General features: G+C 45.1%; 2 protein-coding genes across 3 annotated transcripts in view; one reads left to right on the top strand and one right to left on the bottom strand.

Annotated features, from left to right (window-relative positions):
- Nucleotides 1-7,947, top strand: part of ASB2 (ankyrin repeat and SOCS box containing 2) — a 33,586-nt gene extending 25,639 nt beyond the window's left edge. For both annotated transcript variants that reach the window (XM_027673879.1, XM_027673880.1), the window contains 2 exons: nucleotides 2,592-2,745; nucleotides 3,492-7,947. In XM_027673879.1, the coding sequence (XP_027529680.1) occupies nucleotides 2,592-2,745; nucleotides 3,492-3,628 (291 nt within the window). In that variant the 3' untranslated portion in view covers nucleotides 3,629-7,947. The remainder of the gene's footprint in view (nucleotides 1-2,591; nucleotides 2,746-3,491) is intronic.
- Nucleotides 7,948-8,846: 899 nt separating this feature from the next.
- FAM181A (family with sequence similarity 181 member A) lies at nucleotides 8,847-11,478 on the bottom strand. The gene is made up of 2 exons (XM_027673882.1): nucleotides 11,124-11,478; nucleotides 8,847-10,805 (listed from the first exon to the last, which is right to left on the bottom strand). Exon 2 carries the CDS (start codon nucleotides 10,732-10,734, stop codon nucleotides 9,865-9,867), a length of 870 nt encoding a protein of 289 aa, XP_027529683.1. The 5' UTR covers nucleotides 10,735-10,805; nucleotides 11,124-11,478; the 3' UTR covers nucleotides 8,847-9,864.
- Between the last annotated feature and the right edge of the window lie 6,470 nt (nucleotides 11,479-17,948).

Here is a 17,948-nt window from a genome sequence, read left to right as displayed (position 1 = left end):
AGGATGGTAAGAGTCCATCACAATAATCTTTTATCCCAAATAGAGCTGACTTTTCCCTGAGAATGTTTGCCACAGCAAAATTCTTCCAGGATTCCACTTATTTTGTCAAAGAAAAATTAATAGAATGTATCATCTCTAGTCCTTGTTTCATGATATGGTAGCACGTAGAGTGAACAGAGAGATGGAATTCCAAGGCAGGGAGAGACGGTTTGTCTGTAGCCCTCTATGGTATCCTAGCCACTCAAAACCCATTCCCTCTGGATCTCACCTAAAACTATCGTCTAACAAAATATTAGGTCACTCACAAACAGTCATCTCCTCAAAGGTCAGACCACATGAGGCAGACATAGCGAAAGCTGTATAAAATTTTATCTGTGCCTATAGAGAGAGCAGTAAGGGACAAATGCATACACACAAAAGAGCAATTCTTTCCCTCTAATACTGTTTTTAAATTGCTTTGACTGCTAGGATTTTGGTTAATAAAAGTAAGGCATGTGTGGTGTAGCTTCAAGATATATAGTTATGCTATGGTATGTATTTTGAAATACAGAGGATCTTATGAAACTGTAGTCTTCTCCACACAAAGGACATGCATTTTCTTTTTTCTTGTGTAAGATTACATAAGGGTAATAAATCTGAATGATTAGTCTTTATAAGACTATGAGCTACTGTAAGTGGATTTGGAAAATGCATAACTGTAAATCCTTACTGTTGCCACTAAATTAATGTGTCCTGGAGAAAGTGAATGCAGAAAAATGGTTGCTGCCTTCCTCTACGTTTCCAGAATTGCTGTCAAATCCATGAACGTGGGGAGAGTGGTATCCTACTGCCGCGAGAGGGCATTCAGGTTTCTGCTGAGGACACAGGCTCAGAGCCACTTTGTCCCTGAGTCAATCCCATAGCCTGGATTATTTTCCTACATTTTGTTGCATTTATTTTCCTGCAATGTTTGTTGAAACACGTTTATTCCAGAAAAGGCTTTTGTAGATTGAGCTTGTGAATAGGGAAGACAGAAAGAGGCAGGCAAGGTCTCTGGGAGAGACGGGAACAGAGCAAATAAGATCCAGTGTTTTATTGCTCTACATGTGTTTTCATTTAAACTGATAAAGCAGTTGCTGCATGGAGGTGATAGTGCAGATCCCCAGATACCCATCCTATGGGTAACTGCATGGCAGTGGCATATGCACTGGAAAATGACATCCAGCTATACTAACTGAACTTCCTATAAGCAGTCCAGGTAGGAAACTGCGGGTTGTCCACTGCTATCCTTCAGACATCACTGTATCCAGTTGTTCTGGGAAACACTACACAGTGTTCAGTGAAAAATAAGAGTTAGAAGAGTAGTAAACACCTCTGTGAATGCTTTCACCCTGAGTAAAATAGCCTTTTCTGCAGCTTTATTCCTTACTAGGTAAGATAATATAATTTTATTTCTGAATAAGAGTATCCACACAACGGTTTAATGCATTTTGAGTTAGGACTCATGGATGTATAATCAAATTTGATCTAGTTACAGGAGCTTAGACTGAAAGAGGTTTAAACTGGTGCATTTTCTTTCCCATTTAGTGTGAGCTTGGAGCGTGTTTGCATACAGTCTCAGTGACTAAGCTGATGGATGGTGCTTAAGCCACCATCATTCAATCGGATTCAGCTCTGTGCCTGAGTTCTTACTCACACAGCATGATTTAATTTATGTTAAACTTCCTGGCTGTTCACATGCAGATACGTCCACAGATATCTTTATCATATGCTGAACACTAGAAGAGACAGATGAGGCTGACTGGTATAATATACAAATTTAGATTAAAGTGAGAAGAAAAGTCACCACTTTTTTGAAATCAGACTACCTGAAGTCGGGTCCTTAAGTCTATTCTGCAGTATCTCCATAAGCAGCCCACCATGCAATAGCTCAGAGTACTCTGCAGCTCGCACTGTGGGCAATAGAAAATTTGCCTGATCCAGGACTGAGTAAGGAAGATGCCTCTCTATTAGGCCCAGGATAGTTCTCTCATAAGTGAGTAAAACTACCTGGGATTCATCTGTGTATAGATTTCTTCCATTCTCCCAACTTGTTTCTAGTAAGGTGTTTGGTCCCCAAAAGCTGCAGACACTAGTGGGTTCACAAGAAGCAGGAGATGCTGTGCTCTGCTGAATCTCCCTCTTTCCCTAAGCCTCCTTTTGCACAGTAGCCCCACAGAGCCCCTCCCAAGAAGGGAAAGGGACCCAGAATGCTTGGTCATAGTGCCCTGGACTGCATGGACCTTTCAGCAGCCCCTCACTGACTTGGGGTAATTTTCCCCTGCCCTCACACTTCTGTGGAAGTAGGACCTTTGGACTTGTAAACAATTAATCATTCTTCCATGCTCCAGAGCTAGGACTTCACCAGGGATTTGTGTCATCGTGGGATTGTAAAGATGGGGTTCTACTCTCAGTTGTCAAAGAATAGGCTTTTAAGTTTTCTGAAGGGAAACTGGTGATTTCCCTCACAGCTGGTAGAAGGGTGGGACCATCCAAGTTGTCAGGGCCATTGTTATTGTTGCTGTTTCCACAAGTGCATTCATTGACTGTAGTCAATCTGTTTTTCCTTGAAGTTTTGTGAAATGGTGTCTACTCCAGAGATAAGTCGCTGGGCTGGGCCAATCATTGATGTTCTCCTGGATTATGTGGGTAATGTGCAGCTCTGTTCCCGGCTCAAGGAGCATATTGACAGCTATGAGGACTGGGCTGTCATTAAAGAAAAAGCAGGTATGTCACCCAGGAGAGAATCTGACATAACTAGTCCCATTGTTAGATTCAAAACCTCAGTCACCGTCACCTCCTAGTATTCATCTCATAAAACGGAAAGGATTTCCCTACTGTGACTGAATTATACTTTGAACTGGGTATTAGGCACTAGAAATTTCTGGGGTGTCACTGACTGTGATGTGAAACGTACACCAGCCATGGATTTGGCTCACTGGGAATGAGCATTGTGATGCAGAAAGGCCCATTTGGCTGTACCTGGGGTGCAGTCTGGTCAGGACAGGTGGGCAGCGTGACAATCCCCACAGCAGCCTCATGACCAGAGGCCTTTAAAGTCTTCATTTGTATTGTGCCTTCCTAAGTATCCTTTCCCTCAGGATACAAAGTCTTTCATAGACAGTATCAGAATTAGGTTTCTGGCACCAAGGTAAATTTGGTACCTACTACATTTTTTTTCAGTGGGAAGGCTGAATACTTTGAAGTGGCTTTTACAGATCCTCCTAGAAAGCCCATCTTTAAGGCTGAGATGGGTATAACACCCCACTTTCCAACCCCACTTTCTTCCCTGTGTCATGTCCCAGAAAGATGATCTTCTATCAATCTCAGATGCCTTATCGCTTCATTACAGAGAACCACCCCTTTTTATATTCCTTCTCCCATTTTCCTCTTCACACTGTTCTGGCCAAGCTGAGCTGTCCATTTGAAGTTAAAACTGTTCTGCTCATGCTTCTGACCTGCCTGTCTTTCAGAACCTCCGCGACCTCTTTCCCATCTTTGCCGCATCAAGGTACGAAGCCTGGTTGGAAGAAACCGCATTAAGCTTCTTGACACCTTGCCTCTCCCAGACAGACTGATCCGATACTTAAAGCACGATTACACACAGTGACCCCAGGCACGATGGATATGCAGTGGCTTCCCAGCATGGCACCCAGCATCACCAGCATGGCAAGGGCCCACAGCGGGGAGGAATTGCTGCTGGCTTGGTCAAGCACCCTCCAATGACTAATCTAAGAGAAATATGCTTTTGAAGCATGAAGAAAATGGAGGAGACAGAGCTAAAGATAGGACTGTTGTTAGGTTTTTCAAGAGCAAACACATATGATTCACCTCTGTGCTTGTTCTGCAAAGAACGAGAAATGAAAGGTGACACTGACAAATGAGTCGTACCAATACTTGGAGAGGAATACAAAGGTATCTGGGGGTTGTGGTGAAGCTTAGCATCCTTGCTGTGATCACAATTAAGAAATTGTTGAGCGTCAACATATTTGGGAAGACAATCACATTTCTTTCACTGACTGAGATTTTTATTGTATTTTCTATTCTATTGTTTGGATTTCTGCTAAGTGTGCGGGTTGCTAATTCTCTGATACTTTTACACCACCTTGCTAACACTTTTACTTTCTTTTTTTGTACCTTTCTTATTGAGTAGAGTACTTGATTTCTGAACATTCAAATCTCAGATTTCTTCAATAGAGTAAAATCCAGAAATGATGAATCCTTTAAAAATCAAGGAAAGGTTTATTTAAGGAGGAAGTAAGAACTGTATTTGCACATAGTGAATGGAGTTCATTCTGTATTACATTTGCAATGTCATTCTGCTTGAGAGAATTTCCTAGACTGGGGATCTGAAAGCAAATCTGAGCTCTTTTTTTTTTTCTTTTCTTGGTGTAAATTAGAAGTAGCTGCACTGTAAACAGTAGGTTTACACTGTCATGAATCTGGTGTCAGAACAGAACAAAGCCCTAGAGGACAGGGAACAGAGAGCGGTGTGAAGGAGAGAGGCAACACTATTAAACCAACTTAATCTGTTCCTCCCCTAGAAGATCTTATCTCTACAAAACCCAGCCTTTCCTAACTCCTTGGACCTCTGTGGCTATAGCAATACTATCAACGGAAGAAAGAGAAATTATTTCAAAATTATTTCAAAATTATGAAAGTCAGACTTCAAAATTTATGAAAATGAATACCCAGAATTAGGCTTCCAAATCCTTATTCAGGTGCCTAAACAATGTCAAGTTGCTTGCACTAGGTGTAGTTCCACTGAAGCCAGGGGGATCGCATTTAGTGTTAGATATTAGTGAAACAGACTAAAAACCTTGGGATTTAGCCCTGAATTTTCTGAATTTGGAAGTCTGAAATATCTATTAGCTCCCTTTGACACTGATAAAAGTTATTATCTTAGCTTCTTTGAAAATTAGGTCACCTATTTACAGCTCAGATCCTCAACTGATTTATGGCAGCTTAACAAGTTACCATCTATCTGCTGAACAACTATAATTGTCCGTGAAATTCTTTTATTGAAGTTTTTAACAAGTCACATTCCCTCACAGCTGGGGAGGCCAAGGAGCCCATGAGTGGTTATTGGCAGTGACTACGGCTCAGTTGACAGGTGTGACTTGCTGAACTGCTTTGATGAGCGCTTCCTTCCTGACTAGGCACCTAAGAAAGTACAAAAGAACAGAAATTTGGAACGACATCTATGCAGATCTTATGCTAGAAGCACACTCATTCTTACCTTAGGTGATAAAGGAGCTGTGCATCATGGTCTGCTTAGATTCCCCACCAGAGACATGGCAGATCTGGTTTTATTTGTTGGTCTGTATACCATGCATGGAATCAGATAGAAATGTAAGTAGGGAAAATGCATTGCACTGACTTTTATTTGTGTGGAGTTTTATACCTTAACACAGGACTAAAGTGTGTTGCACACATACAAGTCTTTCTGGGCACACAAGTTCAGATTCTGTGATGACTTTGTGCGAAATGTGCTCAGCACTTGTGGGACAGGATGTGAGCAGAACTAAAATTGGTTACAGCTATGGCATTCTGTCACAGCTGTCCCCTACCTGAATGCGAAAGTTGAACAACCAACAGAGTTTCAATTCACACTGAAGGATGATCTTCTTGCAAAGCTTTGGAAAGTCAGGTGAGATTCCTCCACTGGGGATGTTTCATCCAGTGACTTACTTTACTGTCAGTTTAGGACCCTTGTTTCCTCCAGTGTGAACAGGTAATGGCTTCAGGTTAGAAAAATATTGGGCGGAGAGAAAAGGATAGGGTACAGGAGATCTCTAGACCAGTTTTGCCAGTGAAGGCCCTGTATTGGTAAGCAGTACCTTGAGAGATAGAAAATCACCTGTGGAGTTCATCCATCTCACTTTCTGGGGCTGAACGGCGAAGGCCTGGGTCCTACTCATGTTGATATAAATCAGAAGAAAAGTCCTTGAAATTAAATAAGTGTAACAAAGCAGAGTTGTAGAGGGTGATTGGGATACAAACACAGCTTGCTGGAGACCACTTTAGTGTTCGTTTGGTGTGCGGTGACAGCACTGGAGACCCTGGCTGATAGAAAGGATTCAGAATCACCAACCGCATGTATAACTGGAGAAGTGGGATTTCATAAGTTATCCCAAAATGGGAATTTCCCCTGAGCCAACTTTGTTGTGTCCACAACAGTCTAGCAAGTTGCAATTTCTTTTTATGTCCTTGGAGAAGTTAAAACTAGGTTTGAATGGCACAAGTATGGAAAGCTCATTTCTTCTTTCAACCAAGAGCCCTTCATTTCCATTGGGAGACCCAGGTCCTGGTTTGCTGTCAACCATCTGTCCTGAGCAGGAGTCACTAAGCTGGAGAACACTGATCTGATGGGAATATAACACAACTGTGGGAAGAATAAGTGCACACTGTGCACAGAAACTGAGGTGAGAAGAGTCTATTAGAGAGGGAATCTGGTAATTACAATGTTATTGAGTCCTTTCTGCTTGATCATTATAGCAAACCTTCACATACTCAGTTTACAATTATTTGCACTGAAATGGAGCCCGCTACCTCTCCGCTCCAGTTATTGACATACTATTTTGTGCAAAATACTGAATCTGCACAAATTCAATGTGCCTTTAATGCATTTGCCTAGAAGTTACTGTGAAAAGAAAAATAGCCCAAAACCCAACCAAACCAGGCTTTATAAGCAGATCAGTAGTTCTAGTGCAAAGTAAAGCGGCTTGTTTTTACTGAGTGTGATAAATATTCTCCTTCCAAGACAATGAATTTATGTGAAATGTTCCAGGAATATTTCATGACCAGGTTACTGTACTTTTTTTACTGCAAAATGTGCAATTCACTTGATGTTCTTGTGCACTTTTTTTGATTTTTTTTTTTATTTCATTTTGTATGAAAGCTTTTTCATTTACCTCTCCCTTCCCATTATTTATAAAAGCTATTGTGGTTTTAAAAGTTTAAATTTGCATTGTTCTTGTAAATAGCAGCTCCCAAATGTTATGTTTCCATTTTTCAAACAAAGTATGAATAAACAAGTAGATCCTGAAGAGCTATCAGCTGTCCTGAATAACAACAGCCAAACACAAAAATATCCAGGAAAATTCTGAATCAATCCAAGCTTGAACAATTAATAATTCTGATGTTAATCTCCGGGATGAGAGAACAGTACATATTACTAAAGAGGAGACAGAGTTGCTATTCTTTGCAAACCTTTCAGAAAGTCTCACACATCCCCATTCAGTGATTTTGAATATACTTAACAATTGTCTTCTGTTCGTTTATGTTTTACTTCACTGCTGCTCCAGTTCAAAGCCCCAGCAAGGGCCATCCATGTCACAAAGGATTTTAAGAAGTAACATTAGTTTAAATCTGAGAGTAAGAGCATAAATATCTGAGTCAGAAGTCATTTAGAATGATCTGGTTCAATCCTTTAAAAAACGCTATTCTACTACATGGAAAATGTGCAGCAACATACATTCAAATAAGAAAGACTTTAAAGAAGAAAAAGAAAACAAAGAATTTAACATTCAAAAGATAGAAACTTGATTTTAACTCTCTTCTTTCTCTGGATTTCTCCAGAAATAAAATTTATACAGAGGCTATCCACTTTGCCAAGTATTTTAATTTTGATAGAAATCCATATTGTGGTGTGATACACAGTGCTTTGAAATTTCCCTTCTGAATTCAAGCAGGAACACTTGTGCACAGCAATCTCTGCAATACCTGTAGTTCATTCCATGACCTGCTCTGCTCATCCAAACCAATACCAAGGACGCTGCTCTGCACTGATAGCACTGAGACAGAGTTCAGCATCTGGCTTCATCTGGATTACAACAGTGACCCAGAGCTATTGATGGACCCCTATTTCCACGTAAAAAATTTCTTGCCTACAGCTCTGTAAATTAAAAGCCATTGTTCTCCAATTAACTTCAATGGGGGTACTGCCTCTGGTTTCTGTTAATGTCCTTGCGGAGAGGGACAGTTTCCTCACGGATTTTTTCCAAAAAGGGAAAGGCATCTAAGTATGTTCCTATCTTCACTTCTGGATCAAGAGCTAACTTGATGTCTTTAACCCCTAGATCAGCTCTTTACCACCTCACATCTTGCATGTAGTTGCAGGTATGTGCTATCAAAGATAGCTCCTGCTCTCTTCCTAAAGGAATAGTTTATGCAAGACTGATACATATATTAAGTGCTGGTAGCAAGGAGAAAGCAATGAAAGCCATCTCCAATTCTACTTTTGTCTTGCTCTACTAACACATTACAGATGTTGTTTCCATAAAAGTGAACATTGTTGGGATATGTGAAGTTTGGGGAAAACTAAATACTTTTAACCTGTGAGTAGTTTGCATTCTAACAAAAGTTGCAACCTGGTTATGCAACACCAAGGCCCATCAGAAGATCCAAAATGGCACTCTACAGTTGCCTCAGATGATAATTTTTTCATGACTGCAATGTGCTTGAATGAAGTGTTGCCTGTTTTTTAACCCTTGCAGAGATACCAGGAGTCATAAAGAGCTTCACTAGTCAGAGACCAAACCAATCAAGGCCACTTTTTATTGAATCTTGGTGAAGTTCCCATTAGCTTCAGCAACAGTACAGGTTCAGGCCTTGGGATATCACAGGCGTCCATTCTCTGGCCCTTTTACCCCTTAAAATATTCTTCTCTTGACTTCAGTGATACACTCCAGTATAACTGAATAGATACATACACCTACAATATTAAACACCTCAGATCTCATGTTCTGTGTCTTAGTAACACTTTCTCCACGGGTTTAAGAGAAACCTAACTTTAAAAAAATGTGTAATAAATTCTTCAATGCCAATTTGTTGAAATAATTAGGAAAATACTATGCAAAACATTTACAGCCAGGTCTTGTGATAGCATCTTAAAATCAGGCAAAACAAAAGACATCGGTGAGCCAGAAATCAAGGCAGGCTATTCTTTACACTTTTTTCCTTCTATCATACTTCATGGTTTCGTATAAAACTAATACAATTCTTCATTTGTTCTGTTAGTGCAGAGTGATTCCTGATGTGGAAATTCATCTTGCTTCCATTTGCACCAGCTTAATGCTAGCTAATTTCCCAGCATCAGAATTACTTTTAAGTTTATATCAATCTGCATAGGCAGATTTCAGCCCTCATATCTCCCCACCAGTTGCAAATAAAACCTGTGTTTACCCCTTGGGATAAAACTAGACAGACTGCATTTGCAGAATCACCAAAATAAAATTAACCTCCTTTCTTCCCTTATTTTTTTCTTTTAATTCTTTCAATATTTACATACAACAAGAGCTTAAATCATTCACAAGTGTGGTTTCTACATTAAATACTGTCCTTCCAGTCTCCTGAATGCAAAACCAAGCGATCTGAATATCTTGACTTCTCTGGAATTACTTTAAAGTACAAAAACTTTTTGAATGGGTTTAATTCATTTCATTTCACTGCTGCTGCTGCAGGGCAGCCCCAGAAATATGTTCCCACATGGAGGAGGTCTCCTAGGTGTTACAAGTGCGGCTATGAATGGCCTGCAGCCCCGCTCACCGCGCCTCAGACAATGCCCATCCATGAAAGAGCCCTGGTTTGCCTCATGCTCCATGCCACCGGCTTCGTAAGGTTTATTCCCGATTTACACCTGCATACTGAGAGGAGAGTGGAGCCCAAGTAGCTTCCCAACAGTTACTAATTCCCCCCAGCCCGCCCATGAGGAAGAGGGTGTGATCACCGGTCTCCTTCCCCTGCTGCTCCACGCTGCCAGCAGCTCATGCCTGGTGGCTGACCGGGTGTTTCAATTCACCCTGAGGAGCTGTCGTGTTCAGCATGACTCTGACACCCGCCTCGCTAAAGATAGCCAAAAACATTGAAGATGGGTGGGGGGATGGCGGGCTTGGTGGGGATGGGTTTCAGAACCATGGGCCTGCAGAGTTTTTGCCCTGTGCCATCGACCTCCTTGCAGAAGTGTGGCACCTCCGCTGGCAGTGTGGCTGCACTCTTCCTCCACAGTCCCAGCCCTGGGAAGGGCGATGGGGGCAGCGCTCCCGGGGGCTGGTACACCCCTGTCCCGGGGCAAGGGAAGGGGCAGCAGGTCCAGGCACCCACCCGGCCTGAGAGGACCCCGGCAGGGTCCTTCTCCCCGGCATGTGGTGCAGGGTCAGGAGGGCTCTCTGGGCTAGCGGCATCTGGGCTCCATTTGCTTTTCTTCCCCTCATAGGGAGGAGGGTCTCTAGGGGCTGGGAGCCCCTCAGGACTGGCAGGAAAGGTCCTGGCTGTCAGGCTCTGAGCCGGCCGTGGCTCTTCCCAGAAGGAGGCAGGGAGCTGTCGCTTCCTCATGGGCACCTGGTCCGGCCGGACAGCCTCAGGTTTTTGCTCCTGCAGAACCCGTTCCCCGGTGAGGCTCTCCTCTGCCTCAGCTGTCTGCATCACCTTCTCGGCGGCAGCCCCACCATGGGGGCTGGGGTCAGGTGCCTCAGGCTGGGGGCCACGGCCCCGATCCTCTGCCCCCCTGCGCCAGCCACACTCAGGGGGTTTGCTGGGGTGACACCGTGGCATCCGTGAGTACTTCTGAGAAAACCGCTTGAGTTGCTTCTGTAAGTATTTTCTGTGGTCAACTGACCGGCGACAAGGAGCTGATTTATCCAGAGCCGCTTTGATGTCGCTGGAGGCCAGGTTGACGAAGTTCAGTAGAGTTTTTACCTCACTGTCTGATGCCATTTCACTGGATGCACTGTGCAGAGTTTTTCATGAAAAGTTTATAATCCGCCTTTGGACAAACCTTGGCAAACCTGCAAAACATGACGGGCAGACTTAAGAGAGAGAAGCTTTGGTTCAAATAGCACCAATGAAATGGAGGGAAGGTGGGGGGACATGTCAAACTTCTCAGCCACCCAAACAAGTTGTCGGTCAGCTCGCCTCCATGCAGGCAAACTCCTGCTGGAGCCGACGCGTGCCCGCAGCCCACCGCCCCACACTGCTGCCCCAGCACACACCGGCATGAGGACTGGCTCATGAATGCCAGCCAGCTCGGTGCCTAATCTTGTTAGATAGCACTGAAGTGGGCAGAAGCCGGGGTGGCCTCCCTGTAAGCAAGCACGGACACTCACCCGGCGCGCGGCAGCTTTTCTCACCGGTGCTGGCGGCTGCGTCGCTGCAGAGAAGAGCCCCTTCCCTGCTAATCTCGTTAGGCAGGTTACACACCGCCAACCTCGGCGGAGGCAGCCAGGGCCCGCCAGTGTTTGGATGCAGTTTAGCAAGCACTTGAGCGAGCTGAATGAATATCGACTACGGCGAGTTCGGGGCTCTCCCAGGCCAATCAGAAGCCACTTTGCCAAATACAAAGCATCCCAATCAGGCATCAGCCTCCCCTCCTTGCATTCTTTGCCATCACAAATTGTCTCCATGGGGACAGCCACAGAAAGACAGCTAATAAATACAATCATTTCCCCACGATTTCTACCATTCTCCCCATCCTCTTCACCCCTACGGAAGCCTTTCTTTCAAGAACAACACAATCTAAGAGAAAATGCTTCAGGATGAGGACGAGTTAGGAGAGTTTAGACACCCTTTTCCCTGCACTCCCCAAAGCTCTCTGGGGGCTGATACTAACCATGCTTCATTGGCACAGGACAATGTAATACGGGGGACTGGACTAGCCTACTTTTAACCGTTCCCCATCAGAGCCTTTTTTTTTTTAAGGGGAGGATGATGTCAGAAAAAGGTAGGAAAGGAACAAATCTCTAAAGAGATGTGCAGATATCCATGGAAAGGGAGCTTGAGCGCTCAAGAATCTTGTCTTTATGTTTGCCCCCTCAATTGAGTTACACAAAAGCTGAATTACCCATTCAAACTACCCGAACAAAAGGATGGAGTTGGATAGTACTCTTGCATCTGTAGTCAAACAGTTAGAGACTTAAATCGAGTCGTCATGATGGAGAAAGAGTTAGACAAAGCCCATAGAATTGCCATCAGCAAACATTTTCCTGTGTCATATTAGTGGGTCTCCATGACTCCCCCTGGCCTGGGGACAATAGCACAAGTTTGCACACTCGACTACTGTCACCCTGCCAACGCTGGCAAGGAGCAGAAACAGGACAATCCTTTAAGGGGAAAGCATGCCCGCTGCAGGGAAGGTAAGAAGAGAGGGAAGAAAAGGCGTGTGAAATGCTAATTGAGCTGCTTCCTTTACTGATGCAGAGTTATGTGAGCCCTTCGCCTTCTCGCAGGCTTATCCCTAAGGGGTGGCAATTACTTAATAGCACAGTAAAACCTAGAGCTGGAGGAAGAGGAGAGCAGAAGAGCTGCCCTTGGTGTGCACTGGACACACTGATGACACAGAGCTGGCAGCAGCCTATATGCCAGCCGGGATTTGTTGCCTCCCACAGCTGGAGCAGCGATGCTCCTGCTTTCCAGTCCACACCCTAGGGATGGGAAGACTGGAGAGGGCCACAGGACCTGTGCACCCACTGTCAGGCAGATGCTGCCAGCTCTGAAGCAAACACACACACACCGTGCAGAAAGCATGGACTGAAGTCCAAGCCATTTTGCAAGTAAAATCTACCTTACCGATGCAAGGCATCAAAGGCCTGAGCACTGAGGGTTGAAAACAGCTATATTTTACAATTATTTTACTGACAGTTATTTTACTTTATTTCTATCGATCCAAAACAGCTATATTTTACAATTATTTTACTGACAGTTATTTTACTTTATTTCTATCGATCCAATTTTCATCAGAGGAAGTCAAGATCCGGACTGTGCCATTATACAAAAGTCTGGGCAGAGGCCTCAAGAATGACTCTTCAGTGTCTCTGTACTGGTGCATGCAATGCTGACGTCCCTATTCACATCATTTCTCCCAGTGTGGCCTGAGCCACATATGACGGTGCCCAGGTTCAGGTGTTTCAGGTCTAGGGAGACCCTGGAGTCAGCACATCCTGCAAAAGAATGTGCTACAGAGTTTATGGTCCTGCAGTGGGCTATAACAGAGTGGCTGATTTGCTACTTGCAGATGTGCCTCTCTCCTCTAGCTTCTATTTCAGAAGCAATTCATTCCCTAGCAAACCTGGGGCAGCAAGCCCTGCCTGCACCCTCTGTCATCTACTTATGCCAGCATTCAAACCTCTGTTCTCTTTTCAGATCATTTGTGGGGGGCAATTTCCAGTCACCTACTTGAGCATCTATTTCAGGATTCGCTGGCTGGAGCTTGGCCCCCCTCCGTGGCCTGACACAGACACTTCCATGCACCTGAGGCTACAGGGAGAGGTTTTGTCTAGCTCATTGGAAGAGATGTACACCAAAGGATCATGTCTCTGTTTGCAGGAACAAGCTGCCTCCTGTGCTTGAACTTCCAAACCCAACCTGGTCATCACAAAGCACAGTGCAGTCTCCCATTAGAGCTAGTTGATCTCCCAAGGGGGTAAGAGGGGGAGACAGAGAGATATGTGACAGCTGCCTGGGAGTAAAGGATCATCTCAGCATGTTAATGAATTATATCTTCAGAGACCTGAGAAACTCATGCCATGTATTATGTGACCTACATCCAATCATACGGGCTCAAGACCCCACGGCTGTTCTGTGAGACTGATGGCTAAGGGGTCAGTTGACTGAGGAGGGTGGATATGGCTTGCCTGCTTACTGGGGGATAATGAAAACCCAGCACCCCTCCAACATACTTACTGCAGAAGCCCATTCCAAGCTCCTAGACTACAGCCATGCCCATCCTCTCCCAGAAGGATGTTGTGCAGGATGTGGTTTCTTGGGCACCGCATGGGAGGGCAGGAGGGGCTCCCCATGCCTTGCTATGCTCAGTGCTCCGGCATCTCATTCTCCTGCAGCTGGGTAACAGTGGGGTGCCAGAGGGGAATGAACCAGCAAGCAGGATTTAAAAACCAGAGCAACCCACCCTTTCAAGGTCAGACTCAGGTTGAGCTGCACAGGGTTTTCTCTAAGAGGCCACCGGAGCCCTTTTGTTCCTCGCTGCTCTCACCATGTTCATCCCAATGTACATGTGAAAGAAACAATTAACAATAGGGCACTCCTCTACGAGGATCCAATGCACTTTGAAGTGTCCACCAACCAAAGGCTCAAGAATGATACATCATTTTCCACTGTGAACATGTCAAACTAGTACAGCAATTGAAAAAATGTCTCCACATGCCTTCCCAGCATGCAGACAGGGACCAGCTGGAGAGCCACTTCATATCTGACATGTCACCCCCTGACAACTGTCTTCTTGGGAATATTTGGTATGTAAAGTTTTCTGACTCCTTTTTTAAAGTAAAGCACAAGAATTAATCAATTCATTTGAAAATTGCAGCCAGGTCTCTCCTAAAATGCAGTATTTCCTTCAAGACTGAATGAAGAAGATTTTCTTGCACAAAAATACCTGCAAAGTGTTTTTAAAATGTCACTCATTGTAAGTGATGTCAATATTTAGTCACTTCTATATCAATATCTCCCACAGCTATTTTCCAGGCTGAGAGACCCATTCAGCAAAGGTATTCCAGCACCAGGTTGTCCTGGACCATGTGAGCAGATGCACTAACCACACTGCACACCATTAACTGGGGCAGGGATCTCTCTCTCCTAAGTGTCACAAGCATTTCAAAGAGCAGGAACACCCAAATCATGCTGGTAAAGCAAAAGGTAGCTCACTGAACAGATGAGCAGCAAAAAAAGTCAGAGGTCACTGTTCTGACACCAGTTAACTCAAAATTCTTTTTCCTCCACTAAAATGAAGCTTTTTCTACAGGTTTTGTCACAGGGTTCACCCTACTGTCAGGAGGAGAGAGGAGAGGAGAGGGTCGGAGAGGAGAGGGTCAGAGAGGAGAGAAGAGGAGAGGACTCCTTGTTGAGCCTAGTGGATGTGCACTTCAAAGCAAAGAGAAAATGGGGCTCCAACAGTTGGGAAATGTAAGACAATAAGCTGGAAAATTTCCAGGTGGGTCACCAGTGAATTGTTCCTTTACTTTGTCCCCTACAGGCAGTTAAAAGCAAAGATATTTCAGTTGCATAGTATCTTTTCACTCACCTGCTGCTTCCTAAGTCTTTGCTTTCCCTCTACACTTGAAAAAGAGAGCCAAGAGTCTAAGGGGAGGTGACAATGGTTCATGTGAAACCAGAAGTATTGGCCTGGAGAGAAGTAGTATTGAGATGGAGGAAGACCACTAATACTCTTACTCAGGGATCCTGATTTTAGATTTCATGTTGACCATGACTGAAGTGGAAAGATGTCAATGACACACTGATGGCATAAAAATGAATGTTATTTAACATAAAACTGCAAGAACTGGGTAATCTTAGGAGTAAATGCAATGAGAGAGGAAAGGATTGCAGTAATTCTGAGCCACGCACCTCAGGAACTGATAGTAGGAATTCCTGTCATGAGGAAAAATATGACTGTCTGGAAATGAGAAGGAACAACAGTTCATAGGATGAAAATAAACCTCTCTCCATCTAGTCTGACCTTCAAAGTGGCAAGGGGAAAAGGGGTGAGGGAGAGAGGTAGTGTGGTACTGATAGTGTTCAGGCCTCCAAACAGGTTGTTCTCTAGACTTAGAGCCTGGTCTCAGCCTGGGATGTGAGCCTGGCCAACTCAGGACCTGTGGGTTCACATGAAAGGGATGTCTGACAGAGTGTGTAAAGGGGTGCAGCCAAAGCCCTTGGCATCCCTTCCTGCACCCCAGCACACAGGTGCTGCAGACAGCAGCAGGGACATCTTGCCCTGGCACTGACCCTCATGCAGCCTGGTCCTGTCCCAGAGCTCAGGGAAGGAGTATCTGAGTCCTCTAAACTCAGGGAAGGAGAATATGGAATTTCTTCCCAGATTCCTGCTGTCCAGTTGTGCACTTTGCTCTCCCTCCTCATCTTCTCGTTGAAACTAACACCTCTGCTCCCAGGACAAGAGCAACCCGGCTCTCCCAACAGATAAAGCTTTGACTCTTTTGCCCCACTCCTTTTTTTTTTCCCTTCTTGACAGTCTGCTTTGACCTGAGTGACATCCTCTCTTTGCTTTCAATCCCTGATTTTCTGCACTTGGGGACAGACTTTGAGCAGGCACTAAGTGCTGAGGCCATGCAGAGACAGTGAGGGGGGGTTGCAGCTACCCCGCAGCCTGCCATTCAGGCAGATGGTGGAGAGGGCCGATATGAATAGCTCCTGTCAGTCTCATAGAGCGAACTTTACAATTGTGCTACGTGTTGGACTGCACGTGACTAATGCCATTCTTCTGCAGGCTGCAGGCAGGACACAGCTGTTTCTTTAAGGAGAATTTTGTTTTTCTGGGCAGAAAAAAAAGCACCCCTGACAATGTTGTATTCATGTATCCAATATTACACTCCATATTTGGGCATGATCAAAGCTCATCCTGCTTTTCACTGCCTCTCCTTCTGGTAAATAAGATAATGTTTAAAAAAGAGCATGGCCTTGGTTTGGTCCTTCTGGAGGTTTAAATTCTACCTCCCCACACAGCAGGTATGCACTGAGAAGAAGCAGCAGGGCCAAATATAGGTTTCTTTATATAATTATTAATTAATTAATTTCAAGATCAGTAATGAACTCCATGCCAAACACTACATGGAGCTTCTGTTGATGAGAAACAGTGCTGCAGAAAAGATAAAAAAAATACAGACATCAATATAAACATGTGAAAAGGTGAAGACCTTCTCTTAAAAGCTGCAAAATAAGAAATGCACAATGGGCGCTGGACAGGGGATGAGTCTGCATCTTGAGCTTACAGTGCAGAAGAGTCCTGTGAGACCAGAAGGGTGGTGCTCCTCCTACCCACATTTTGGTCAGGCTCACAGCCCTGTTCTCTGTTTCGCTGTCTTGGATGAGGCTTCTCCACATCAGTGTTTCTGCACTGAAATCAGTGCTGGGTGCAGCCAGAAACACACCCCTGACGCTCCTGCACCAGCATTTCCTTACCCTGGGGTATGCCCCTGTCCCACAGCCCAGACAGGGCTGCATGTGCAGTTGGGCAGCCCTTGGCATTGGGATAAGGTGCAGACAGCCCCAGGCAGTGCTGCCCTGAGCAGGCCCCCAGGGCAGTCTGGCTAAGAGGCACGCACCTATCTATTTAGCAAGGCACAGTTATATCCCTAACATTTCCTTCTGATTGCCTCCCTTATTGTGTTTCCAGACAGACCATCTGCCCACCAGCACTGGTGAATCACATCATGGAGCTACACTGTCTTCAATCTTATCTCATAAGTTTAGCACAATTCATAATTTGGGGAGTTCAGCCACCTTTGCTGTAGGCAGCAGTTCTCAAAGAAGTAGTCATCCCTCCATCCCAGTTTTGGAAATGTCCTTCTGTAAAGTTGTCCTTTTGCTTTAAAGGAGTGTGGAAAAGGGATGAGGGCTGTAGCTGCTGCTGAGGGTCACCGTGGGAACCCCTAGAAGGGTCCACAGGAGGTGAGTGTTGGGAAATGTGAACAGCACACTGCACTTGTTGAGCAAGTTGGTCACAAGGAGCTTTGCAGGGCCTGCTTTTCTGCAAGGTGGGTAGAAACTTCCACAGGAGAGGTAATTATCATAGAGATGGAGAAGCATACACTTCTCTGGAGTGCTGCTGCCATCCTTACTACGCTGACGGTGCCCAAATGTGCGCCTTTGTGCTGAGCACCTTGGGGCTAAGTGTGTATGCCAGGGTCTGCCTCTCAGCGTGCCGCATTTGATTCCCAGGCTGTGCTGGCACAGGTACGTGGCCATCACCCGGGGAAAACGCCTGTCCGCCTCGCCGCTATGCTCCAGGGAATAGCCACGTAAACCCACGTGCCCTTCCCTGGGGTGCGCTGGAACAGCCCGAGCCGGGGCCGTGCCGCGGCGGTGCCGCGAGGCGGCGCTGCGGGAGCCCGGCTGGGCCGGGCCCGCTCCCTCAAGTTCGCGCCGTGGCTTTTCCTCTTTGCTGTGGTCCGTCCTTTTCCCTC

The sequence above is a fragment of the Neopelma chrysocephalum genome, unplaced genomic scaffold (assembly GCF_003984885.1).
Source record: "Neopelma chrysocephalum unplaced genomic scaffold, ASM398488v2 Primary Assembly neopelma1_24, whole genome shotgun sequence".
Taxonomy (NCBI): Eukaryota; Metazoa; Chordata; class Aves; order Passeriformes; family Pipridae; genus Neopelma; species Neopelma chrysocephalum.
This window is presented reverse-complemented; position numbering and strand designations above follow the sequence as displayed.

Excerpts from the sequence above, each read along its gene's own strand:
- FAM181A (XM_027673882.1), bottom strand. The coding sequence starts at position 10,734 with ATGGCATCAGACAGTGAGGTAAAAACTCTACTGAACTTCGTCAACCTG.